The 27,822-nt window shown below is 39.8% G+C and overlaps 2 protein-coding genes and 1 long non-coding RNA gene across 6 annotated transcripts in view; 2 read left to right on the top strand and 1 right to left on the bottom strand.

Annotated features, from left to right (window-relative positions):
* Window positions 1-10,681, top strand: part of LOC123979783 (protein mono-ADP-ribosyltransferase PARP15-like) — a 79,622-nt gene extending 68,941 nt beyond the window's left edge. Inside the window, exons 10-14 of one of the 2 annotated variants that reach the window (XM_046063852.1) lie at window positions 1,584-1,821; window positions 4,846-4,982; window positions 5,160-5,340; window positions 8,484-8,792; window positions 10,550-10,681. In XM_046063852.1, coding sequence (XP_045919808.1) covers window positions 1,584-1,821; window positions 4,846-4,982; window positions 5,160-5,340; window positions 8,484-8,770 — 843 coding nt within the window. In that variant the 3' untranslated portion in view covers window positions 8,771-8,792; window positions 10,550-10,681. Of the gene's footprint in view, window positions 1-1,583; window positions 1,822-4,845; window positions 4,983-5,159; window positions 5,341-8,483 lie in introns of both variants that reach the window. The other variant, XM_046063851.1, reaches the window with a different exon arrangement.
* A 694-nt stretch (window positions 10,682-11,375) lies between these two features.
* f13a1b (coagulation factor XIII, A1 polypeptide b) lies at window positions 11,376-24,494 on the bottom strand. Of its 3 annotated transcripts, none has more exons than XM_046063856.1 (15): window positions 24,451-24,494; window positions 20,247-20,461; window positions 18,097-18,285; window positions 17,536-17,784; window positions 17,287-17,405; window positions 17,098-17,205; window positions 16,794-16,968; window positions 16,300-16,438; window positions 15,630-15,733; window positions 15,313-15,401; window positions 14,954-15,107; window positions 13,971-14,246; window positions 13,435-13,595; window positions 13,022-13,158; window positions 11,376-12,038 (listed from the first exon to the last, which is right to left on the bottom strand). In XM_046063856.1, the coding sequence occupies exons 2-15, from the start codon at window positions 20,431-20,433 to the stop codon at window positions 11,897-11,899; spliced, it is 2,229 nt and encodes a 742-aa protein (XP_045919812.1). In that variant the 5' UTR covers window positions 20,434-20,461; window positions 24,451-24,494; the 3' UTR covers window positions 11,376-11,896. The 3 variants fall into 3 exon arrangements, with proteins under 3 accessions (XP_045919812.1, XP_045919811.1, XP_045919813.1); XM_046063855.1 differs by having other exon boundaries at window positions 24,404-24,493; XM_046063857.1 differs by lacking the exon at window positions 24,451-24,494 and adding an exon at window positions 22,361-22,379.
* Window positions 22,527-27,458, top strand: LOC123979833. The gene is made up of 3 exons (XR_006827340.1): window positions 22,527-22,608; window positions 26,778-26,836; window positions 27,079-27,458. It is a non-coding gene; the product is annotated as an uncharacterized LOC123979833 (long non-coding RNA).
* The last annotated feature ends 364 nt before the right edge of the window (window positions 27,459-27,822 follow it).

Genomic DNA, 27,822 nt, shown 5'->3' with positions numbered 1-27,822 from the left:
GCAGATCATAGTTTTCACTTATTCTATTCTTGATCAATTGATGGATTGTTTGACATATGTGTTTTATTTCCTAAAATGTTTGAATTGATTGCCATGAAATTTGGTACTGGAACTGTTAAAATGTTGGTGATCCCTTCATTTTTTCTGTTTCTCTGCACTCCAGTCTCTTACTGACATTCCCATCAGTCTCTGTGCTGTCGGTGTACTTTAGTGTTACGTACTAAGAGCAAATGTTAGCATTGCCAATGACAGCATGCTAATTTCAGCATTTAGCTCAGTGCACTACTGTGCCAAAGTACAGCTTCAGAGACCTAATCACCTTTATTCTACAGATGGTGTGTGCAAAGACATCTTAACTGTAGCTGGACCACAGGTGGAGGCTGAACTAAAAGCAGGTGAGAAAAGAGGACCAGAAAGAAATGTTCACGCAAAACACACTTAACAGTTTCTTACTCGTCTTGTCTTTGTTATGTTTATGTAGCCAAAGTGAACCAAGAAGACGTTTTTGTATCTCAGTCTGGATCATTCCCTTGTGAAGCCATTTTACATGTGTGTGGACAAAGAGATGCTGGTATTATTGAACAACTGGTGCGTCGCATTATTGAACATTGTGAAACATCTGGATTCAAGTCTGTGGCCATTCCTGCCATCTGTGCTGGTAAGATTTTTGTAAGACTTTCAAGATGTTCAATAATCTCACACACATACAGTGTAAATGACAACAATAACGGGGGCCAGACACAAGCACACATTGGAAATGCAAGGCTTTTAAGGTCACCTTGGTCTGTTTCATGCCAACCAGTGCTAAGACTTTATCAAAACAGTCAACCAGTTCAGGATGTGGTAGGTTCAGTACTTCATGTGTTCTGACTTGGTTCATCTGGTAGTCGTGCAGAACCTCTTTCAGCTTGTTTTAAATCTACCTGTAAAAATACAAACTGTTTGTGCAGGAATTGGCGGGTTGGACCCTGGTGTCGTAGCAGGTGCCATCCAAGACCGCCACGTCGTCCACTCCCCTCTACTGTCTCACCAACATCTGCCTCGTCTTGATTAAGATCAAAGTTTTCTTGAAGTTTAAAGAGGAAGCAATGCTAATGTTTCCCACTGCTGGAATCAATAGAGGTGACAGGGTTTTAAAAAAAAATCAGAATTCTCTTATTTCATTGGGAATTGTGACTGATCGTTATCATGTGATCTACCTTACAGTGTCAGTACCTCAGTTTTCTTATGTACAACAACAACAACTCCCTTCACCTGTGAGTCCAGACCTTAACATCTTCCATACCAGCTCCTCAAATGAACAGTCTGTCTTCCTGTTCCTGGGTCTCTCCAGAAAGGATGTTGATGATGCCAAGACTAAGCTGAAGAATCTGTATCAGTCTCAGTGCTCCACTCAGTCCTTCAAAAAGGAGGAGCTGGCATGCCTCACCCAGGAGGACATGGAGCATCTGAAGCAGCTGGTTGAGACTGAGGGTCTGTACATGCAGGAGGACCAGTCCGGCCAGGGCAGCTTAACAGTGAGCGGTTTAAAGGACGGGGTCAACAAGGTTGTGCAGATGATTAATGCCTCCCTCAGAAGAGAGGTGAGAGTCAGGGAGGAGGAGGAATTGTACACCCGTGTGGCTTGGTGCATCCTGGGACCTAACGGCACCTGGGAGAGACTCCCTAAAACAGCCAATCACAGCCTGGAAAAAAATGATGTAGCAGGAGGGATAGTGGACGCACAGGGCATCCAGTGGAGTGTGAATGCACAGAAGTTGAAGGCAACAAGCCGAGTAACTGGACTGAAGGCAAAGCTGAAACGACTCATGAATCTGACAGGTGAGAAGCTGGTTCTAGATAATAAGTGATGTTATAAAAAGATATTGGCTGTGTTCTGTCCTCTTCACACGCCTTGCATGAATTGACAGGCAGTTGAACTCCATTCCCAATTACTACACTGACAAAGACGTTCCAAGTTGACTTTCTATAATGTAGCAATTGGCAGTAGGGTAAAACTGACAGAAGGAAAAACAAACATAAGTCAAAGGTGTCCAAATTGCCACTATGGTATGCACACATACACATACATTCATACATTATCTGTATGTAACCTACACACAAACTTTTCAAATATCTCTGGTCTGTGAAAATATCCATACACATCAACAAATGATGAACTCTTAAGTTATTTTTACATACCAACGATGCTTTCAAAGACCCAAATGTCAGGATGAAAAGAATGAACTTTATGTAGGCTCTTATGCTGCACTCCAGGCAACTCCAACTCCAACTAGTACCGTGGTACCATGGAACGCCACCTGAAGTCGGATTTCCTACTTGTGAACTTAAAATATGTACACCAACTTCACGAGTAGCAGCAAAATCACATCACACAGCAATGGCAGCTCCCATGAAAGCACACATATAACACAAACTAAAAGGCAACATAAAGTATATTTCCATTTATTTAAATTAAAATAATTCATGATTTCATATAGTAAAACATGTTCTGCATGTAAATTTATGTAGAAATATGTTGCTAGGTAGCTGGTTACACTAAAGAATCTCTTAGTCATCTTCTCTGCACAAACGTTTATTATAACGCTATTCAGTAAAATGTAAAAAAATAAAAAAAAGCCAAAACATTTGTAAGTATAATGTACAACATGTTCTGTCTTTAAAATGATTTCCACTTCAGTCACTTGTTTTCATTAAAAAAATCTTGTGAAGCCGGGACAAGTTACACACACAACTTCAAATGCGATTTGTGGGGTTTCTTTTATTGTTTTCCCACCTTCAGGGCTGGTCATTTTATGGAAAATAACATAAAATACAGTTGCTCCACTGAAGTCACAGTTGAATGTACAAAACAAAAAATTTCAATAAACTGGTCTTCTTTGAGTCGAAAATAGAAACTAGAAACACGGGGCAATGATGCAGCAATTATTACAAACACAACAGAAATGCAGCCCAAACACGGCACAAAAGCAGCATGAACACAGTACAAAAATACGGCAGTGGCACCTCTATTAAGAGAGGACAGAAAAATATTCACAACACTGCACAAAAATCACTACATATCAGTTGTGCTAACTTTTTAGCTCATTCGTGTAACAAACAAAACAATGCTTCCATACACAGATAAATACAATAGTTATACAAATAGAAACACCGTCATCAGGTAACGTCCATTTCATACCTAACTCACGGATAACGAGCTCTCATGGCCTACAGGCAAGGTTTCTTCCACAATCCTAAACGCAACAATTACATACAATGTGGAGTTTAATACATACATCGTACACCACTAAACCAGCACATTGTAGTGATGGCAAGTTCGAGTCTTTTGACAGACTCGTTCATTCAAATCTCATTAATTAAAATGAACAAATCTTTTTTTGAGTCATTTCGTTCATTTAAACTAAGCTGGTTATTGTGGCACTGCAGCCCTCTAGTGGGCGATTAAAAAACCAAATTCAAACCATGTAAACACAGAAATATGTTGTCTATATGCAATCCACTACTCCACCTAAATCCTTCTATTTTCACAACCTTTCCTGAGTATTCAACCAGATCAGCCATATAAAGCCTTATGTATATAATTACTATCTTTATCTCTGAAGTGCTCATTCATACAGTAACGTTAGCCTAACGTCCCTATCCATGAGTAAAATATTAATATCAGATTTCCAGTAAATATACTGAAGTAATAAGCTTGATACACTATATGAATAAACACACTCTTCAACCAATTTAATAATAATCTGGATCAAGCCACGAAGTTTTTAAAGAACTCCAGCACAGAGAGAGGAACAAAGAAATATTAACACATTATATAAACGCAGCAGTTTGGCAGGTCTGGACGCAGAATGGGCCACATCAGGTCCGGATTCTGCAGACAGAGAAACAAACATGAGCACATAAATAAAAAGGAAAAGTTAAGTTGCGTTCTCTGGCGGACCTGGATCAGCTGTAATCTGTAACACACCACAGGGCTAACGCTAACGTTGCTATGTGGCTGTGTTTTAATGTTTTAATGATCGGGTCTGTTTGTTTTGGAGAGGCGACGACCTCGGAGGTAATTCGTCTCCCGGTAGAACCCTGTCAGGGCTCTGAAGTGGACCCAGAACAACTCTCATCAGCTTTAACACTAGCAGGACTAAAGTTACGGTACGGCTGTGTTAAAACTATAACTTAGCACAACATCACTGCGCTGTAATAATGTTATGCTTTATTAAATGTCACATAATTAACAAAATAGCTATATAATGTCAGTCCAGTGACTGTTACCTGACAGCCGACCTGCCTCTCATTCTCCGGGGCTGGCAGTCACTCAGTCTGCCGAGAGAACGAAAGACTGAGGAGGACCCATGTGAGCGGTGAACGAGTAGTTCATTCCTGCTCCACAGTGGGAGCTGTCATGTGGCAAATGAACGACTCAAACCTGAAGACCCACAGTTGCTGTGAGTCGTGAACTAATCAATTCTGTTTCCTGTGTGGACGGAGCCCATGCAGCTGCCGTGTGACGAGTGAACGTAAGAGTCCAAGATCCTTCACGCATGCGTGAAAATGAACGAATTACTCACTGAGACAACCCGTTCCTTCCGAGTCATACACACGATTAGGTCATTGAACGACACAACACTAGACGACGGTCCCAGAGTCATCACACCAGCTTCAGACAGCGATACAACTGTTCTGCTACTCTAGCTCACATCACAGCAACATCAAGACAAGGAAATGTATTACCACAAGTAATGCATGTGGATTAAAACCCACATTCATGAACAGATTACTTGTAATGTTATAAAACACCTTTAAACACATTTACTGTGAATATCTGTTTCCATTAATTTTTTTCAGACTTCACTCTCCCCCTGTACTGGGATAACATAGCTGCCAGTGAAAATTTTAGGAAGGTTGAACTGCAGCCTTCCTCCGCAGAGTACCGGACAGTGAAGGAGGCCTTCAAACAAACTGTCTCCAAGACTGTAATGAAGGTGGGCAGCTCTCATTGAAAAAGACATTTCATTGTCTGTAGACAAAAAGTTTTTTTTGGCACCTTCCAGATAGGCTAACTTTCATCTAGATAACAATATTTTTTATGAGGGGGTTTCCTTTACATTTTACTTTGTCTGTCAGCTCACTATAGTCTGGTTTTGTTGTTTTCTCAATAGATCGAGCGCCTGCAGAATGTTCGTCTTCGACGCGCCTATGAAGTGCAGAAGAAGAACATTTCTGATAAGAACATACAGGAGGGAGGAGCAGGTGAAAAGCTTCTCTACCATGGGACGACCCAGGAGAACTGTGACTCCATCATGAAAACTGGGTTCAACAGGAGTTTCGCGGGGCAACATGGTAAAGATCACCAGTAATACATAGTCACTGGCAGCTTGCGAACAAAACCATAGCTTTCGAGGGAGTTTAATCTTTTATCGGGGGGCGGGGGGTATGCTTCAAAGACAGGACGGACTGTGAAAATTGTTTCCAAAAAAATACTGAAAATATCAGACATTGTTTATTCTACTATTATTGTAGCCCTTTTGCTTCAATTTGGCTTCACACGAAGGCTGCAACAGCCTCTCTACACAGTTTCAATTTGATCTTTCTTTTCTCTGCAAGATGGAAGAATTTAGAGTTAAAGTTGCATGGTGCAACTGTAACCGCTAAGCTTAAAACAGCCGAGGGTTATGCAGAGGGTTAAAGTGGGCTATAGTTGACGCGCTTACCGTGGTCGCTTTGGCTTGATTGAGCAATGATACAACAAAGCTTAAAGTTATCTTTTCTTCTCTGTTGTGAGAGATGTTTATTGGATTTACACAAGGATTTCCTTTTCCATAACAGAACAATATTCCATCTTCACCAACAGTCACTTAACATGCATTCAACCACAGCCTCCGTCGCGTGGCGTGGCGGTCAAAAACTAGTTTGCCCTTTTCCCTCTTGCAACACCTGTCCTTGATTACAGCTAGCCTAAGTAGATAAGCCCCAATCACTATGCCATAACCCTAGTGCCACCTAATGGCCAAACCTGGACATAAACATTGAAATGGCTCCTACAGCAACGGAAAATCTCCAGCTGCAATAGCACTGCAGCCATTAATTTCTATTTTTCTGTATTATCATGGATCATACATAAAGTCAGGTGCATCGTGCGTCATTCACTGTCCGCAGCACGCTGGATCCTACTAGCAACAAAACCCTTAGGCCTATGTTGGGAGCTGGCGCTGTCGGAGCGGGAGGCCACACCCAACAACAGGCCCGATGGTGTGCCAGTGGTGGTAGCCCATATCATAACTTAAAACATGTGGAAAGTATTAAGATTGATACCAGTGGACATTATAATAAGCTATCTGCTATTGAAATCAGTGTGAACAGATGCACTCAGTCTCTCTCTATCACAACTCAACAGACTAGTGGTCTTACTAATACACAGCTATGACAATAATAGACATAGGCCAACGATGTGTGACAGTGAGACCACAAAAAAATAGGATGTGAACTGTATTTTATTAACTTATTAAATCAATGTGTCTATAACTTATTAACTATAAACAGGCTAAAACAAATGCCTTGATATTATTCGATTGAAAAGCAAAGGATTTTCCATGAACATCATGAACATAGGTGGACCAGACGTAGCAGTCATTGTGGGCAGTTATGGAGCATGGTAGGCCTACTTCCTTTTATAAATGTTTTCTTGTCAGAAGCACAGTACTCATGCAGCACTGAGTATCTGTTTGTCTTTCACACTGCCACAGTAAAACTATGAACAGAAAAAGCTCACTCCTAATGAGTTCCACAGAGCACCTGTTCTTGCTGAGAAATAGCTAATGAATGAACCCCAACGCTCCTGATTTTAGAAGAAGACATACTTTATTCATACCGGAAGGGGAAATTCAATGTTTTTTCACTCTTTTATTGATGTTAGTATTAGACACACATAGGTCTGAAATACACACATGCACAAACAGGACCAATAGCAACAAGCAACACGTCACATTCTCATCTCAGTGTGTCAATTACGGAAGCTTTGAGACAGCGTGACAAAGCATACTTATGCAGATGGTACCCATCCGCGTCCGAATGAAACGCAGCAGTTTGCTAGTGCGTTGCAACACAAAGGAGGCTCACCCTACCAGCTAGCACAGCTGTAGGGTGAGCCGGCCGTCACGCATACATTCAATGACTTAGGCCCTGTCTACACGAACATGGGTATTTTCTAAACCGTGACTTTTTCTACGCGGTTTGGCCGTTCGTACAAACGGAAACGCAGTATCAGGTCACTGAAACTCCTGCCAGGGTAAAGATTTTAAGAAACTCCGGTTGCAGTGTTGTCGTGTAGACAATGAAACCGGAGTTTTTGCCTTGTGTCGTCAGAGTGCGCGTAGTTATCTGCTGTGTTTGATGTCAGATTGTGTGCCACTGCCTGCTTTGTTTACGATTTTATTAAACTCCAATTGGCCAATATGGCTTTACGGTTAAGGTCATATCGCCGCCTGTTGGTTTGGCATGCTCTTGACAGAGATCAATAGTGTGTTTTTGCGTTTTCATGTAGACAGAGATTTTTTTTAAAACAAAGGAGGAAAAACTCCGGTTATAAAAATATCCTTGTCTGTGTGGACTAGGCCTTTGGTTTAAGCATAAAGCCCTGGGTTAGAGTAAGAGGCTTCGGGGTGCTGTCAATGCTTTTAACACAAACTTTGCTAGCTGACTGAAAGCGCTACTTGCGTTTCCGGTCGCCCCAGGGCGTCTCCCATACAGACTACGCTTTTCCACCCACTGCCACCTCTCCAGCTACCAGTCCACACCCCGCAACTCTGGTCTGAGACTCGGACCGGCAACCCTCCGGTTTCCAGCCTAATCCTTATCCTAATCCTTTTTCTTTTTTAGAAAATACATTTTTCAGTTCTAAGTCAGTTTACTCATCATCCATGATGATACAGAAAAATAGAAATCAATGGCAAAAATAGCATATTGTCAATATTTTAGAGACCCCTCAAAATTTAACATATCGTGTTTTCAGGGGAGCACGTTAGAAGAGCCAAGCTCCCCTGGGCTCCCTCGTAGTTCTGCCCAAACTAATGCAACTGATTTCATCATTGTTGTTGCCTCTCTTTTAGAAAGCATCACATCCTGTGACTGAACATTTAATTAGAAAGCTTTCCAGACTTTCCTTTTGGTCAAAAGTTTCTAAGGAGGGTATGGTTGCACTGATGGGATCTTGACCTCATTATTTCTAATACTGAGTCCTGATTCAAAGCAACTGTACCGATATTTATTTCAGTGAAAAAACTTGTAGATTATTACTTTTAAAGGACAAAAACATTGTTTCCTTTAGTAGTAGTTTTACGTGCCTAAACTTAAACAAACCTTTAACTACAGAAGTAGCAGATGAGATAAGAGGAATTGTTTTTACAACAACTATATTGGATAATTTTGAAAGGCACTGTTATTAAGGTATGAGGACTTGTTAATTCCCTATTTTCTCTTTTTCTCAGCAACTGCATACGGTCATGGAACCTACTTTGCTGTAAACGCCAGCTACTCAGCCCAACCCACCTACTCCAAGCCAGCTGCTGATGTTTCTCAGTTAATGTTTGTGGCTCGAGTCCTGACTGGGATCTACACGCAGGGCCAAAGCAACATGAAGGTTCCTCCACCTCGCAGTGACCAGCGGCCCCATGACCTCTACGACAGTGTGGTGGATAACATAGCCAAACCCAGCATGTATGTTGTGTTCCATGATAACCAAGCATATCCAGACTACCTCATCACCTTCAAGTGAGGGAAAAGTGATGTAATACAAGGTGGGTGCAGAAAATGTTGTACATGGTAATCATAGTATATAATGAAACACATTTAGGCTATAAAATTAACTGCATGAACATGTCATTGTATACTCTCCACAGTTTCTCTGATCTCCAAACCAACAGTAAATTGAATAAACACATTAAATATCCTGCAGCAGCCACAAACACACGTATTAAAGCAAAATGAGGGCAGTTTTAGCACAATTTGTGGTGCGCACACACACACATTCTCCTCTGGAGAGTGACTAACATCAACGAGTTTGTTGTCATTTTGTGAATCTTGAGAACCATGAAGACAACTTCTCCTCAGTTTCATTTTCATACAACTAAACCAACTCATCCTCTTTGGCTACGTTCAGACTGCAGGCCTTAATACTCGATTCCAATTTTTTTCTCCCAGATCTGATTTTTTTGTCACTGGCACTATACGCATCTGCCCCACAACTCTCTCTCTCGCTCTCTCTCTCTCTCTCTCTCTCTCTCTGTAAGTAGCATGCACATAAGAGCTCACGGTGTCACCTGAGTGTCCCGACTCAGGTCGCATTTAAAAAGATCCAATCAGTATCAGATTTGGACCACATATGAAAGTGGCCAAAGTCCGAACTGGAAAAGATCAGATTCCATGTGACTTGGCCTGTTCACACTGTCATAAAAAGATCAGATCTGAGTTACTTATGGCCTGCAGTCTGAACGAAGGCTTTGTACTGAAAGATCTCTGCAGTCACATCAGGGATATTGTCACAAGACGTCACACATCTAACTGAGAAGTCACTGTTAGAGGCTTAGCATTCAGCACGTTAGCCAGCAGTGATGCCGCAGACACACCAGCAACCTGTCTGCTGCAGTTGCTAATTTGGCTCCTTTCTTTTTTTCTCATCCTCTCTAATGGTTTTTTCAGGATGCTTTCTTGTAAATTTTTCTTTGTAATGCATAATGTAATCAAGTATAATTTAAAAAAAAATACAAGTACACAAAAAACAACTTTGTTCCATTAGTGAGAGTAAATGTAACCCACCAGTTCCACCTCTGGTCTTAAGAATAAAGTAAAAGATAAGCTTTTCTTTCTTCTTAGATATGTTTTTGGGGTATGTAGCTATTTTTGGGTATGTATTTACATTACTCTGTAGTTGCATTTAGCAATATGTAAAATCAAAATAAAATCTGTGAAAGTTGCAAATAAATATACATGTAAATCTTTAGTGTTTACTGTTTCAAGGTGGAGTAAGCAATTCTGATCCAATACAGGTCTTTTTGTCAAATTCAGCAAATATCTCCTCATGGTGCGCTTACTGTTGGTTCTGTGTGTACTCTGCCCTGGCTCTGTAAATAGGAAACAAACAAAGTGGCCCACACTCTGCCAAACACTATTCCAGCCACGAGTTCTGTGTCAGGTAACATTAAATGACTTGCCAACAGACATTCAGTTGACTTTCTAGTTCACCTAGACATGCCGTTGTTGGGATGTTAGCTAAAGTAGCAGGAGGGTTGTGAGCATCGTTGTCTGGAGCTGGTGTGCTGGCTCTGGGACAGTCTCTCTGCATGTTAGCTTTGCAGCATCAACTGTAGTGACAGTTTGCTAACCAACAACTTAGCTAATGTTAGTTACATTACTTGCTGAGTTGTTGTTCACTGTATGAATGTACTGGGTCCAGAAAGTTTTCTGCACAAACATAACTTTAGCTGCTTGGGTAATTCCTCTAGGATGTTTTATTGTTGCATTTAGATTAAACCATGTACTGTTTCTGGATTTTCAGACCGTTAATGCTTCATTTTCTGACTGGCTTGTCCCAGACCAAAGACGGGATGCTGGGGCAGAAAGATTTTTTGTTGTTGTTTGGTGTATTGTACTGAACAGTATATTAAGGAATAAAAAATGTGTAAATTTATACATTTCTTGTTTCCATTGTTGTGTTCAGCATGTGAAAGGGTGTCTGAGGGAAAGAACCACAAGCAACATTACTTATAACCGTTTGTTTGTAGTATTGTTTTGAAATTATCTCACCATTGTGTAAGACTGTGTTGTAGTGTGTGTGTGTTTTTGAGGGCTTGTGTGTTATGTCCATTGTTGCTGTAATAATATTACTTTTCCCAGCAACTAGTAGTGTAACAGATCACTATTTCCAATACAGTAATATTATTACAGGTACTTATCCAAGTAACTATGTGTTACTGTGTTACTGCAACTGCGCTGAAGGTCAGTGTCACCAGACCTTATGTTGTTCAAGTCAGCTGTTAGCCAAAAACCTACTTTTACTCATTTCATTTAATGCTTTTATCCAAAGCAACTTACAATTGCTATGTCAGAGGTCGCATGCATCTGGAGCAACTAGGGGTTAAGAGCTTAATTTTGACCTGCAAACAGGAAGTTTGGTGAACTGGGGGAGAAGTTATGGATTTGTGTTTAGAGTTTTGAGAAAAGGAGGCATCATTTCAAGAAATGTGTTTAAGTAATCAAGAAAAACTGTAATAAAATGTGTTGAATCATTGATGGTGTCTTGTGAGGTTTTAGACATTGTTGCTCATAAAGTAAAGATAAGACAACTACTAATCACCACTGACTCACATGAATGCACACTTACATACACATAGGGAATCTTTTATTTTGGTTGATATTTGCATTTGTTCTGGTACAATGAAAAAGATTTTACAGATATAAAGAGGTGGAAAGAGTGCTACAGTGCTCAAGCAGAAATATTGATCTTTAGTTTAATTGTTGCATAATAAGTTTAAGCTGCATTAATCAAATGAAACAGCATGAAATGGGTCGGTCATAGCTCATATCCACCGAAGATTTTCAACTTGGATCGATTGCTCTTGTAAAAAAGTTGCCCTTTAACTGTCAAAATACTTCATATGGCAGAACGTATTTATAAGCCTCTTTTAAAACTTGCATTGACAACTTTTAAGCACTGTATTCTTTAGATCTAACAGATCTTTTCTCTATTTGCTTGTGACTAAAACTATCACCATTGTTATCATACATGCTGAAGCCACAACTGTTTATTATAAACCTACAGTTAAATGCTATCGACCTATATTTGGGCTGAAGTGTAAATTAGATGAATGACGTTGGGGCTCAGGGATCCTCATCCCTGTCATCCTCAGGGCTCGATGTTGACAAACACCTGGCCGGAGACCTGCCTGAGAGCAGGACAGTCAAGAGTAGCGAACACCCGGGTACTGCCGGCCCTCTGCGGGGTGAAAAACTCGGTCCAGGTCAGGGAGGAGCCTCCTGTGATCAGACTGAAACCAGCAGTTAGAGTTACATGCCAGAAGGACTGGGCTGATTTTTGGTGTGATTTCAAATGTGTGTCAAGAAGAGGTAACAGTTTATAATAAGCTGCAAAACACATACTTAAATGTGCTTCCGGCATTTTTGGGGGCAGCAGGAACAAGTTGTTAACACAAAGTTGTTTTTACATTGTCATTTGACATATTGTTTTATTAATAGTTGGATTGTAGCTGCTTTAACTAATATTAGCTGGACATAGAAAAGAGCATTTCAGACACATGCAACAGAACATTTCTTAATAAAAAACAACAGTAAATGTAAATGTAAATGTATTAAACAACAGGAATTTATGACCATACTTTGTTAATTGATGCATTAAATCATCAAGAGTCAGGCGAAAGGTATGTACTGGTTGAGCATGTCTTTTGTACCATTATTATAAAGTATTACCCAATAACCTAACTTTTCTTCTTTGGGGCTTTTGTCAGATATCAAATGGACATGGTTGGTTAGGAATAAAAAGCACCCGGCATGGTTAAATTTTGTACAGAAAATAGTTAAGTACTGAAAATACAGTATTAGAGGTTTATGTAATTTGGATATCAGAACAGTAATGGCATGCCTCACTCTGAAATTTAAAATTCAGAGTGGATTTCTTTTAAATTGCAAATTTGTAAAGATCTCTGCAGCCTATCATGACAATTTTGTGCTACACAACCTACGCACAGATATGAAGTGAGATATGAAATTTGTTTTTTGTAATAACTTGAGATATTTTCAGCTGAAGGTTTGTGTGGTTATGAAAAGGGCACCAGCTCGTTTATAAATTCATTTCTAACCTGTACAGATGGAATATCTGGTGGTTGAACTGAAATCTAGATTTGCTTTTAATTTGCTGACAGATTTTACGAACAGCCCAACATCCAACTGAAACACTAACATAGCTGAGTAAAAGATGACACCCACACACCTATTTCTTCTGTGCTGAGCTCACCTGTAATATTTGGACTTGGTCTGCATGATCCCAAGTCCTTCCATGCGAATGTAGACACCCTCCAGGCTGAAGCTGAAGGGGTTTGTGAATTCCACAGTCACCGTCATCTCTTCATTCACTTTCTGCACTCCAGACAGCTGAAATACACAACAAACATACATCATAAAAAGAATACTTGATAACCCACTTGGAAAAACTTATTCAACAAAACAGGATTTGATAGTGAATTAAAGTCATGTTTTTAATTCAATTGGCAGAACCATTGTTATTAAATTCTAGAAAAAGTAATTTTGGAAAAAGAAAGTAGTAGAAATACATTTTTGCATCGTACACAATGCAGGATGTGTAACAAAACGTTGATGCCAACCAGTGTAGAAAGTTTTAAGTATGGCCAGAATAAAAGCATTACAGACCATCATGGTGAGTTTGGGAGTGTGCAGGGTGACGACTTTCATGGCGGTGATGATCTGGCCGGTCTCCTTGACCTTCCCAGTAGCAATAAAGTGGAGGTTGGCCTGTTCCACCAGATGCTTCATGTAGTTCTTTGACTCGACCATCACCAACTCCTTCACACCTGCAGAACACAAATACAACACTGCTCTCTCTGCATTGACCTTTACACATTACTTTGTGTTTTTTCTTTTAGAGCAACAATATCTATGATTCAAAGCACAAATGTTTCTGAGATGTAAGACTACTAAGGTAGAGGACTGAACTTTATTGAGTGTTGTCTTGTGCTAAATGATAGTAATGATTAAATGATAATGATGTTTTACTGATGTCTAATGATTTCTAACTGTGCTTACATGTTCTTGATCATATAATTGATATTGATGGTTGCTGAATGGATACAAGTGTCAGAAATACTTCCGAGTATTAGTGTGTTTTTGTAGGTCATTTGGGTTTTATTTCATTATGACAAAAATAAATTTATAAACACCTTACTCACTTTTGTTGGGGTCAATCGTCACTGTGGGATTCCTGAACAGGAACTCAGTGCTGGTGACTCCGGTGTAATACACCACAGTCCCGCTGATGTAGGTGTTCACGATGCGGTTCTCGTCACTACGGTTTATAAGTTCCAGGTTTAGCTCGAAGTTGTCACCCATGCTGATCTCCAGGGTGGGCAGGACCAGCTCCACGTCAGCCAGCGGAGGATTAGACTTCTCTTGTTTACAGCCGTACTCCTCTGCTTTTTCCAGGACAGTCCTCTCCTCTGTACTGCCTGGATTGGATGATCAGAATCAAAAACAGCTTTAGGTAGGTTACATATACAAGGGATTTGCTTAAAATATATTAGTTTGTTTGTACATTTCATTTAAAAGTATAATGTTAATATTTGTTTTAGTCAGAAGGTACTGAAGGTTTTCTGCATAAAGTCAGTATATTTGCAAATATCAGGACTTTTCTTAGCTTGAGAGTAAACTAATTTCAGGCCTCCAGTAACAAAATGACTTTGTCGTAAAGACGTCCAAATCATTGTTGCCAAATTCATGCCATATTTGCAACACAGCACCAAAATCAGCCTATGCAGTACTCTGGCCTTTTTTTGTGCCAACTCTGGCTCACACCAAGCCAGAATGATGCCAGCTAGAGCTGATTTCCAGACCACACCCCATAAACCTTGTCAAATCTGGCAGCCACATAGGGGCACATGGCTGGTCCTCTGGTGCCAACACTCAGCCATCATCATCCTGAATTAACTTGGTACCTGGCGCAGTATCAGGAACAAAATGACTTAGCACTAACTTAGAGACTGCTCAGTAAGCTTGAAGACTGTGCTTCTAACGAAGTGTTTTGTTTTCATTATGACCCTGTGTTCAGGATAAACATATTCATGTAAGTGAACACACATTTAAACCTATAGTCATGGAGACAATGGCTCTGCCGCCTTTTAAATCACTGTGATTTGTGTTGGAAGCAGTCACTGACCTTCAGGAAACTTGTAGTGATTGGTTATGTCCCGGCGGGTCATGTCTCCTGCAGCTTTGGTCAAAACCATGCGGCCTACATGAGCCCGGTTCACTCTGACGGGCTCCATGGTCCCATCTTTTCTCCGGGAATAAAACACCACATCACTGTTGACCTGTAGACAGAGATATCCAAAAATAAAACACTGGGTAAACTGAAGTGATCAGCTTCAACAGAAATGATTAAATAGTGCATAAATAATCATTTTAAATTATATTAATACAAAAAATGATTGTCCTGACTGAGAAATGAGTAACAAGTGAGTTACACAAGACTTTTTACAGAAGATTACACTGAAATAATGTTGTTTAAAGACTCACCTCAGCAAACACAAAGGCTGCATCAAATGGGAAGCATATCTCCCCATGTTTGATGGCTTGGACTGATGCAGGACCGCATCTGTACATGCCTTTATGGATAATGGAGGAAGAGATGGGTGATGGGCCATGAGACCCTATTATATGATCCATTCATTGCTATGCATTTATTTAAAGGATATTTAGTACAACCCAATGAGAAAGTTATTTTATTTACATTTGTTTATTTTCAAGAACCTGCCATTATAAAAGCACCATATAATTATATATAATTAATTATTATTTAATAATTATTATTATTCCATATAATTATAATTTACCATCACTGGTCTCCTGTGGTGTTGCATCCACAACCTGCCAGCCTCCAAAGCCAGCTGGCAGGTCTGGTCTGGACATGTAGCACTCATTCCAGCAGTGATAGTTCCTGACAATGACAAACATTCTTTTAAATATCATTAGCGACCTTTTTGTTATTTCTTCAAACTTGTGTGGTTTGGGCGTTAAATGTCATAAGTTTGTCCTTAGGTGTGATGCTCTGTAGTAAAAGCCATGAGGTCATTAAAATCAAAAAGGCTGCTCTATGGAAGCCTGAACGTGTCCACCAAATTTGATTGATTATGAGATATCTGAAGTGTCTAGTATTCTGGAGGGTTCAAAATCAAAATGTTTCATCCTCTGAAGAGCATGAAAGTGCTCAATAAATGTCATGGCGAACTGCCGATTAGATGTCCATATTTCTATAATTCCTGTAAACTGGTGGTAATGATGGCCTGATGGTGACGCTAAAGAAAAGGTCTGGGAGTCACCAAAAATTCATTAGGAGGAGTCCGATGGGGACCATGAATGTTTATACCAAACACCATGGCAATCTCACCACTAGTAGCTGAGATATTTTTCTGTGTATCAGTTTCTAGGCCACCCCACCAACAAGCCAAAAATTAAAATGTCAAGATCTCTGTTTAATGATAAGCTACATAGAAGATGTGTTACCAGATAGAGTCTCTGGTGCGACTGCGGTCGACCCTGCCGTTCTCGTCCAGGATGATATCAGTCTTCAGGTTTCCATCGTTGTCATGAGCGGAGTAGTAATTGGTGACGACCCGGGATGGGATGCCCAGACAGCGCAGGACTAAACAGACAAGCAAAGACAGAAATCAAGGCGTGACTAGACGAAGAATTGACGGTTCTCAACTGAAAGAACTGACCCAAAGTAGTAGTATCAGCCATGATAAGAGTTGAAAGCAGAGAAAAGCTGCCTCTATGCTTCCTTTCCTATCTCCTTGATCCTAGGAATGAAAGGAAGTGGGGGATGCCTAAATTTGTAAGTTTAGTTAGAGCGGCTATTGCCTTTTCCCATCACCTAATGACTTCTCTTGCTAAGCTTTACTTAAAAGTATGACCTGTTCCACTGAGGTCAAGACAACAAGGGCTTTTGATAGGAAAAATCCTTTTTTTCTTCTACTTGAATCCAGTCAAGAGCTCACAGGTGTTGAAGACAGCGGCATAGACCCAGCACTGAGCGTAGCATACGGGCATCTTGCTCTTGGTGTACATGAGTAGGATGTCTGTGCTGCCAGTCCAGGAGGTGGGCGCCACTCCGTAGGTGTAGTCGCCGCTCCAGTTCCCCACCAGCACACCTTCATCATCATGAGAGTTCAGCTGAGTACGACAAAGAGCAGATTTTAGACATTTATTGTTCTGATGCAATATATCAGGGTGGGGGTGCAGCTATCATTAGCATCTCTGAAATTCAGTAGAATCCTAAAAGTAAGATAAATATCTTCTCACCATAGCAGAGGCCTTCCTGGTCACCTTGATGGGGTCTCCTCTGTTGGTGATTGGCATCTCAGACCTGTCCATGATGTACAGACAGGCATCCAGGATTCCATTGTTAAACTAAGGGGGAAAAAAGTTGAAGTCAAAACAATGATTAGGGAAATCAGTCTTGAAGTCCTCCTGAGTGGGTTTTGCTACTACCTGCCCATAGTTCCAGTTTCTCTCACTAATGTCATCGAATGCACCGTGGTAGATGATCCCGTTCTCATTCATCACGCACTCCTCCCTCTCTTTCTCATCATCCAGAAACACAGCATCAGCTGAGCAAAGAAAAGGTCATGTGGATGTTTATGGACATGAAAATAACACAAAAGCCAAAACATCATGTTCCAGCTCGGTGGTTCAATAAAACAACAAAAAAGAAGTTGTGGTTAAGAAGCCTGAACCGACCTGCCGCCCAGGGATTGAAGAGGATGTAGAGGTCACGGCTGTCGTCCCGTCTTGTCCTGCGGAGGCCGTAGGGCGTCTGCACAGCGACGTAGAAGTTGTACTTCCCCACAATGCAGTTTGCCGCAGGAGTGATACACATGGTGACGGTTTTGTCAGAGGTTTCTGTGATGCGGCCTTCCCAGGAGCTCTGACGACCCTTGGTGGGAAAGACAGGAACATAGGTGCCCTTGCTGTACTGAGGGCTGGAGCCTGGGTGAACAGGGAGGCACATTTATGCAAATGAGAAAACATGGCAACACATAGCATCAGGGATAATTGATAAGCAATCACTGCAATAGCAAATTAGTGGATATAAGAGGATAACCCTAAAAGTGAGACAGATGGGGAAATAGAACTGTACATTATAAACATTATATTGTAAATATATAACAACAAATTACGTGTATACAAGTGTGGTGTATTAGATTATTTGTATTCAACAAACTGAATTATTTTATAAGAGGAAGATTTTAAAAGGTTTATTAGCTTAAGACCATTAAGACCACAGTATGCTCAGCTCACCAATAGTAAACTCCACAGCGAACTTGTCTTCAGCAGGTTTGTAGGGACGACTGAAAGTGATCTTGACCTGGAACTCTTGTCCTCGACGGACCACAAGATAATTAGTGAAGTACAACGTGGTGTGGTGTTGCTGCTTGTTGATCTCATCTGGACCACTCATCATGTCCACATTATAGATGTCAAGATACTCTGAATGGAAAGAGAAATGAAGAAAGAGAGACAGAGAGCAGGACGTCTCAAAAACCTGAGCACCAGAACAAATGACATGATTTTGGCGGTGATCTGACTTTGTGTGCGTAAACATCCATTTGTTTGAAACCTTTCTTGAGACAAGAAATAACACAATCATCCGCCTACAAATGAAAACTTGACTTCAATGGCAATTAAAAAAACATGGTTGATCAATTCAGTACACTTAGAGGTTTTTCTGCTACAGTGGGAATGAACACTGGCTAGGGTGGCTAATAACAAAGTCGTTATAGGCAAGTCCTGCCACTCGGCAGCCATCTTGGCAACGCCTCCGGACACCTATTTCGGACTAACGAGACCAGGCTCCTATCTGAATGAATGGGGAGAGAGCCAGAACTGCACTTTTACTGGTCACCGGGACATAAAAACTACAAGAACAGAATCAGCAGAAAAATCCAATAAAATAGCTGAAAAGGTTTGACAATTTTGTCCCAAAATAAGATTTTAAAAGTGTTTTTCCCGACCGGTTATACCTCTACTACGCACGCGTCACTACTACCACGCATGCGCAGTAGAAGTAAAACAGACCCTTACGTCAGTGGAACCATACGATTGGACAGAAATAACTGAGACAGGTTGCTGACTTTATGACCTATGAATTGTGCCACTGTTACACTAACTTTTAGCATTCACTCACAATCTTGTAACTGTTGCAAAAAGTAACTTAGGCTCATTTTAATCATTAACTGCCATATGTTACATTGAAGGGGCACATAAGTAGATGAAATACCCCTCTGGTTAGTTCAAGAGCTATTCTGTTTTGACCTGTAAGGCAAAAACAAACCCTAACCCTGTGCACATTTGAACCTCTAGAATCTGTGCACACCACCTCCTTATTAATAAATTTTTAGTTTTCCAGTAGATTAAGACACGACATTAAATCCTATCAGGTGTCGGCAATCAAAAAGCTAATTATATGAAAAACTGAGTCGAAGAATTATTCAGTCGTCTCTGAATGTGTCAACAGTTTTGTGTATGTGCAGTAAGTCACTCCTACAACCACTCATCGGCTGTTTGATCTTCTACTCTAATGTACCACAATGATTGCGGTCACTACATTCATAAATTCCTGTCACATGTGGGTATCTCTCACTGTGCAGCTCTTTGACAATAATATAGGGTGAAGTGTAGTGACAAGCTGCAGGAAGTCAGCAGAATCTACCCTGTTTATCATTCATGTGTCAGTCATGTCCAAAATTTCCTGGAATATGTGTCACTGTCGAGAAAAATACTTTATCTTCTCAAAGCACTGTGGCAGATGTCACAGAGCTTTCCCCCCTTTCTGTATAAATAGAAAACAGTGTATAAAGTGTAGACTACTGTTTGGCTGGTTTAACAGGCTTCCACCTTTATGCTTGAACTTTAAAAATTACTTTTCCACATGGTGACTTTCCACTTCACATTTGATTGCATGTGATTTCATTCATGACCTTTTTACACAATACACTAAACATTTTTGTTGAACTTAAAAATCTCACATCTGCTGCCTTAAAAATGTAAGTTAAGATAATTTAAATTAGTTAGTGGTAAATTAGTTAGTTTGGTACTGTAAAACCAAATGATTTAAGCTCACTGAACACAAGATAACAAGTTCAATAAACATAAGGTATTATGGTGATGCATGCGGTGGTAGGGACTATGTTTAATTAAGATTGCTTTCATTACAACAAGAAGAATGCAAGGTTCCATCATTTAAATTTTCCTCAAGGGCTCTGGGTAGTTTTAAGTTTAAAGTAATGCATGCTGAGAAGTCAGACTTCATGTCAGAGGAAGCTCGAGCTCTGAAGTGGTCTAAAAATACAAACTAGAAATTTTAAGTCAATATTAAGTTGAAATTATTAAAACTTGATTATCTGACTCCACTAAATTCCTTTATGATGTTCCACCGTTTAATCCCTCACCAGTCAGAGGTGGAAATCCTCTCGGGCCCGGTGCAACAAAGGGCTCAAACTCAGGTATCTCTGTTGTGTCAGAGTTGGAGCTGGCGATGGGAACTGCGCTGCGGCCACGGTTCGTCACCTTCGGAGGGGGTCCAGTGGGAATAGGGGGCGCAGGGGAGGGAGTCGGTGTGGCGCCTTGATCAGACATGGTGGTGATAGTTCAGGGTGGATGAGGACTGGAAGTAGAAGTAGATGTTAAACAGTTATTGTTTATTTGTTTCATTTCAGTTGTTTATTTCTGCATTAGCATAATACAGTTAAAATATCTCAGATATTTCGTACAGCAAACACAAAAGTGAATTAAACTGGTGCATTTTCAGTAGAGGTAGCAGCAATCTCTACAAATCTGACTTTGGATATTTAAAATTTGTGCCGTTTCTTAAGGCTGAATTCCCATCATGCTCCCTTCATTCCTGCATAGTGGGCAAGTTGTTTTCAAACCCATCTGCTTCACAGCTGTGAAAAAAATGGAAACATCTGGTGTGAGTGTTTGTGTGTATGTCAGGGAGTGTGTCCTTGTCCATTTTATTCATGAGGGAAAGATTTTCAAATTGGAATAGCTTTTGAAGCACACACACAAAGAAGTGGTTTCCATGTGTGCTTAAGGGTGGGGTGGAGGGGAGTTTACAGCCACTCCCCTTCCTGTAAGATTAGGGTAAAGAAAGACACTTTTAGTGTCTGGTGATTTATTTTCACTTCACAAATATTGCGAGAGACAAACATAAGCTTTAACACTGAACATTAATCAAGTCTATTCAAAGACAAATTGACTGCAGTTAGAATTGGCAAATAATTAAGTAATTCCTGGTCATGGAGGGAAACCACACTGAGTCTTACTGTGGTCTTCTTTCGCGTGAGATGGAGAAATAACAGCCAATTTACAGATTCAATTTACTTAAAAACATAAAATACAAATATCCATTATTACTTATTCATGTATTACATCATTTCGTATACAGTCAAATTCAGACCAGCCTATTGAAGAATTAATAATGACGCTTTTGGAATAAAATTATTGATATAGTATAACTATCAGTAGAAAAAGTACTACAAGTTTAATATTTATAGCATGAAAAGAAAAATTACAAAACAAGGAAATCAAAGACTTCACCTCAAACATTTCATAATTTTCTGACATTTAATAGACCAAACAATGCATCAATAAGTTGAGAAACAAACTGATTAATAAAGAAAATAAATGTTATGTGCAGCGTTAGATGTGATAATGTAATAATAATTAAAATTACAGAAGCATGGTAGTGCAAGTGGTGGTGAGCATACTAATAGTACTTCTGCAATACTTCTTGGAGTTGTTCTTATAGAAGAATAAGACTTTGTTTAAGTCTCCCAAACAAGTTATTTCCATTCTAACCAAAGTAATTAAAAATACTCTTAAAAACAATAAACCCAAAAAAGCACAACTCACCACTAGCATGTTCAAACTTAGCCCCGTGTGTGAATACATCAAACTGATGTAAACAAAGACCCTCAGTGTACTCAGAATGGCAACATGAGATATTACAACAACCCCGCAGCCCACATGGGGTCTACCTAAAACCTGTTGCCAAGACACAGAGCAGACTGCCGCTGTAGTTTAAGGGGGTGTGTGAAGTTACTGCCATTATGATTACATAAGTATGTGGTAAGGCTGACTTAACCATTAAATACACAGCAGTTGTTTTCATAAAATGCAGGTTTGTGGTACAACAGGTGTGTTGCATAATATGGGTGTATGCTGGATGAGGAGAGCGGTTTGAGACGATGTTTGGCTGCATGAGTCATCATTTAGTACAGTGAAAGCTCTGTTTTCATCTTAACCACTGGTGGCACAGATAGACATGATTACCTCCTGCAGACTGGCAGACAGACGGGTGGGAGCACAGTGGTGGAAAGAAACAATTTACTCAAGCACTGTACTTAAGTACAATTTTTAGCTACTTTGCCTGAATATTTCTGTTCTATTTTACCTTAAAGAGGTGGTATTATGCTCATTTTCAGGTTCAAAATCTTATTTAGGGGTTGTACCAGAACAGGTTTACATGGTTTTAAAAAAAACAAGATATTATTTGTCATACTTCACATTGCTGCAGCTCCTCTTTTCACCCTGTGTTGAAGGCTTCGTTTTAGCTCTGGAGTGATACATCTAGCCTCTACGTGATCTTTGTTGGGAGTTGCACGTGCACAGTTCCTAGTTAAGGACTACTAGCCAATCCGAAGCAGAGAAAGGCAGGTCAGCAAAAACACGGTACAGCTTCAATTCAGCTGTAGGTTACATGTTGCCGACCTGGTCGGCAACATGGACTGGAGCAAGAGTTTCAGAGTGGTGAGTTATTAATCTGTAACAAAAGCATCTTTCATCCATAAAGTTTTAACTGAGCTCTGTCTCTACATCACAGTAACAACTTCATGTCCATGGACTGCTTGGGGGATCGAAGACCACCCAGAAACTGTTTTGCACCTCTTTTTGTATTGCTCACACACCAGAACATTTTGGCAAAATCTCAGCAGATTCCTCATTGACCATCTTTATAAAGACTTTGCCTTATTGTGGAAGAATGTTGTATTTTGCTTTTATAGAAGTCAAAGTAAACAAAAGATTTACCTAATTTACTTAAATTTATTAATTCTTTAAAATCTCTCATTCAAAAATGTAAATTCAGCGCTAAAAAAAACTAATTTTGTACTTTTTATCCATGAAGTTGTACATTATATTAATCTGATCTCTGGCTCTAACAACAAAAAGGAAGTTAAAGACTGCTTGGAGGGTAGCTAGTGTTTGGAAGGGAGAGGAGATGTGTGCTGCAGCTCAGTGTTTTTCCACCAGTGATTTTTGAGGGGATGTCAGACTAGTCACGAGCATTATGACACATATTTTCATTGTGATGTCACAAGAAAGGGAAGTAAAGGCTGGACTACAAACGAGCTGTTTTCAGGCAGTTCAGAGCAGTATTTTCTGTGGGAGATGGGAACTCCCTTTGGGCTGGACTTTGGGCTTTTTCACTTTGCCAACCTATTACGTGTACAAAAAAGATATATAACTCAATAAAGGAGAGGGGAAAAGCCAAAAACCATAATACCACCTCTTCTCCACTAGGCCACATTTCAGTGGAAAATACTGTGGTTTTAACTACACTGCATTTATTTGACATCTAGGTACTTTTCAGACTAAGATCAAAAATATATAAAAATATAAGTTTACACTAAAACATAATATACTGTTAAAGATTAAACCAGATCACGTGCTCAAGATTGAGCTAATGTGAGGTCATATTTTAGTAATATATTAATTCACCAAAGTAACTGGTAACTGTAACTGTAAGATAAATACAGTGGAGACGTAGAGTACATAATACAATATTTCCCTGAAATCTTGAGCAGTAGAAGTACTGAGACGGATTAAATGGAAATACAAAAGAAAAAGTATGTTAAACCTCTACTTATGTCCAGGGTTTAAGTAAATGCATTTCCTTCACACTCCTGCATATTGCTGACCTAAAGCATTTCAGAGAAGTTTTTAACACAACTTTGCCAAATGCTGACACAGGAGAAAAACCTCCACACAGGTTTACCAGCAGAACTGAGCCTTTTTGTGTTCGGGGGAGGTTTTGTGCTCCCAATAAAACTTTCTGCCATGGCCATATACTTCCCAGTAAAAAGTTAAATGACATTTATATAGTTTAGAAAACCTTAACTGAAGCAGCATCTGCTGCACAACTACTCCATTTTTAAGAGTAGAATCCACAATTTTTTGTTCTGTTGGTATTGTTGCATTTACAGCAACTATATTCAAGAAAAACCCCTGCATTTTTAAGTCCACTGGTACTGTTACTAATACTCAGGTAGCAGCCCCTGCATTATTAGGATGAGTGAAAATGTATATGACATATGGTGATGTACAACAGGATTGGTATAGGTTTTTCAGAGCCTGTTTGTTTCACTAAAGCTTAAGAGCTTAAAAGATTACTCAACAACCTCAGAATGTTTTAAAGACACTCAGATGTGTCATCAAATTCATTTCCATCTTAACATCTGGAAAGTATGAATGAAACAAAGCTGCCAAGCTGCTGAGGAATTTTGGTGCAGTAAAAGTGTTGCACCGTAGCAGAGCGCATACTTACAAATGCAACTATCGGTAATCTTAAGTTTGGATGCAGAGTGGACGCACCTCAGAAGAGTTGGAAAGAGAAGCTGCTGTTGGTTGGAGTCGGTCTGCTGCTGCTGCTGCTGCTCCGTCTTGGGAGACTTCTGCTTCTGCTTATATACCCTTCAGGGGAGAGGAAGAGCTATGTGTGTGTGTGTGTGTGTGTGTGTGTGTGTGAGACCTTTGCTTGGAAATAGTGTTGTGTAACTGGTCCGTCCAACTTAGGAGCAGCAACACACATCTTTATTTTGTTTCACTGTTTGTCTGTATTTTTATCAGCCATGCTAGAGATGAATCACTTTGGTCCAGACTGAAATATCTCAACAGGTATTGGATGAATTGCCATGACATTAATTGTCCAGAGGACGTATCACCACAACTGAATAATAATTTATGTGGCCTCCAGTCATGGTTGTGGTCGATATGCTGGGAGTCCACTCACTTTTGATGGGGGTGTGGTTTTTGGCGGCACGTTTACTAGTGTGATGCTTATTTGACGTGTTGGTTTTGGTTTGTGTTATCTTTACACAGGTAGGCTAATCCCACTGGTCCGCCAGTGGCTTCCCAGGCGTGGTATGTCCTCTCCTCTTCCTCTCTTTCTGGGTTTTGGTCCATGTTCTAAATAAGGAGTTATGGAAGTTAAGCCACATCGACTGTTGTGATTTCTTTATTGAACCACTGTGTCTAAGTTCAGTTGGCAATTTCTGGTAGGCTATTTACTACTGGAGTTTCATGAATAAGTACTGGACGCATGCCCAATTTGTGACGAATGACTGGAATCGACCAAAGTTGGCTTGTGGCAAACTAGACTGAAGATTGTCAAATGAAATTGGCCCACTCAGTGGATGATGCACACCCACACACTGTGCATCATCAGCCAAGTTTTCATCCAAATGTATGCATGCATTAATAAACAAAGACGTTTGAGAGACTTTTAAGTGACATGCTTCATGCACGTCATTATTTATTTATTTATTAGTCAGTCTGTTTCCGTTGTATTTTCTTGCAATTTCCATTGTATTTTCTTGCAATTTGTTTTCATCAATTCACTACCTTACTCATCTTAGTGTACAGTATTTTTGCAATATTTTGAATTTCAAATGTTTCCACTTCACCAAACAGGTGAAACACATTAATTGAGGCCTGATAAAGGTGTTGAACACATTTCCTCCCTCATAGCATTTGCATGGCTAATTTTGTGAAAGAATTTGAAAACTTTTTAGTTTACATCCATGTTGATCAGGCCTTGTTGGCGCATTGTTACATTTCTTGGTCGCCAACTGTTGATAAGTGGAACAGTGTTAAAAAAACATGAACCCATTCATGAAAAATTTAAGTGATTTAATAGCAGTACTAGTGCTCACAAGCTGTGCAAGGTACCCAACTAATCTAGCAAAATGTTTGGATTTTGGGGCGGTTGGCTCATAGTTGGTCTTCTGGTGCCAGAACAAAGGCGAATGGGCAATCAGCTCAAATATGGCTGACGTTGTTAAACTACAACAACTACTGCTTCCTGTTGCTGTTACTTTTTGTTAATACTTCTATTACTACTATTATCACTACATATAATACTGCTTTTACACAACCAATAATACTACTATTACCGCCGTCATTCGTCTCACTGTTGCTACTACTATTCCTGCTACTCCTTCACTGTTGCTATTATTAGTCTTACTACTACAAGTGCTAGTACTTCCTCTGACACTAATAGTTTGCTACTAAGACCGCTTCCTGCATTCATTGCGGTATTTATGCAGTTCTCTTTTCCATATTGGAACTGATACTATGTGTTCAAGGATAATAAAGTGCAAGAAATGAGTCCAAACACAATAAAAGACATAACTACTGAGGAGCCAGTGGAGCCACCACATTGCTTGTGCACAAGATACTTTTGATGCATTCGTTAATCATCTGCTGCCACCATGAGAAAGAATTTCCATCAGTACAACCCAAAACATGAACATAAAAAATTGTTGAATTTCCATTTAAAGCAAAAACATGGTAGCTTCCAATGTTTTGAAACGTTTGAGAAAAGAAACATTATTGGATGGAAAACCTTTGATTTAAAACTGATTCCAAGTCAGCGGCAGATGTGGAAGCAAAGCTTAAAATACCCACAAGCTCCAGCGGCAAATAAATTACAGAGGAAACATTGTACTGTATGTTTCTGTGTTTCCCATTTCCACCACTAGCAATTATCTTCTTGATTGACCAGTTAATTTCAGCGGCAAACTAATCAGCAAATGCCAATGCAAATTTATATGTTACATTAAAAAGAAACAACTGTGAGCTTCAGTGTTGACGGTATAATTTTTTGGGCTGTTTTTTATTCATTATATGGAGTCTTTCAGATGCCAGGCAGCGTCATATTTGGAGGGAAGAGCGGCTGATGCAGGGAGTCCAATAAAAAGTAATTCATTTGACATTTACGAAAAGCAGCACACATGTGAAAAGGCATCCATCATGTTAATATTCACAGAACACTTAACAGACCTCAAAACAACTCTGCCTGGGTTAATTGTGCCAAATCAATACGGCTGATTCAGTTATTTCCATAAACAGGGTTTGTTTTCATTAACCCTGACTGGTGCAGAAGGAAAGGGTGAATCATAGAGGACATGATCTAATGTGTGTGTTCGTGTGTTTTCATAGGATTGACTGGACTGGACACAAGAACATGTTGTACCATGTATGCAGCCAGGGACGCCATGTAGCCAGGATGCAGTGACAGCAGGCAGGCATAATGAAGGGATACTGGCTCTTCACACAATACAATCGCTGTAATGGATGGAAATGTATCACTATTTCAGATTATGATGAAATGCAGCTGAGTCGTTAGCTGTTCTGTTCTTATTTGCACCTCTGTTGATTTAGGTTTAAAGTAAGTTCTACCAATCACCTTTGGTTTCAGTTCTTTATCTCCCTCAGACTTTGGGTTTTCATGCAAATATTGAATACTTTTTCCCTTGCTTCCCTTCCCTTTGTTGCTATACTATCATTTAGTGTCTGTTTATAAAGCAGCCTCCAGTGAGTTCCCGCAGAAGGAGTTATAGATATTAACATCTACAATAATGCATTCTTATATCTGCTGTGTGTTATAAACCATTTATATTGGCTCTATTTGGGGGGGTAAAGTAACATGTTACTGGACACATCTTTATCTTAATTAGTAGATGGAGTTTGCCCGGCTGTCATAGAAATGTAGATATTCAGATATCCATGTTGCCTTAAAAGTTGAATTTCGTTGAGTTCATTCTTGAGCACAAAACATAATGAACTGTCATGGCATCCCACAACTTTGCTTATAGTTATAGCTTATAGAATTACTTGTTACTGGCTTTATTTTAAAATGAAACAGTGAATAACTTGAGGAATATACAGAAGATATTTTGATGC

Source organism: Micropterus dolomieu, linkage group LG12 (genome assembly GCF_021292245.1).
Source record: "Micropterus dolomieu isolate WLL.071019.BEF.003 ecotype Adirondacks linkage group LG12, ASM2129224v1, whole genome shotgun sequence".
Classification (NCBI taxonomy): Eukaryota; Metazoa; Chordata; class Actinopteri; order Centrarchiformes; family Centrarchidae; genus Micropterus; species Micropterus dolomieu.
The sequence above is the reverse complement of the archived record's forward strand: the minus strand, read 5'-3'. Positions and strand labels throughout refer to the sequence as shown.

Excerpts from the sequence above, each read along its gene's own strand:
- f13a1b (XM_046063856.1), bottom strand. The coding sequence starts at position 20,433 with ATGTCTGATCAAGGCGCCACACCGACTCCCTCCCCTGCGCCCCCTATT. Across the intron at positions 17,406-17,535 it reads CTTCAATCCCTGGGCGGCAG|CTGATGCTGTGTTTCTGGAT; the intron begins GTCGGTTCAGGC and ends TTCTTTGCTCAG. Across the intron at positions 16,969-17,097 it reads CCAGGAAGGCCTCTGCTATG|CTGAACTCTCATGATGATGA; the intron begins GTGAGAAGATAT and ends TGTCGTACTCAG.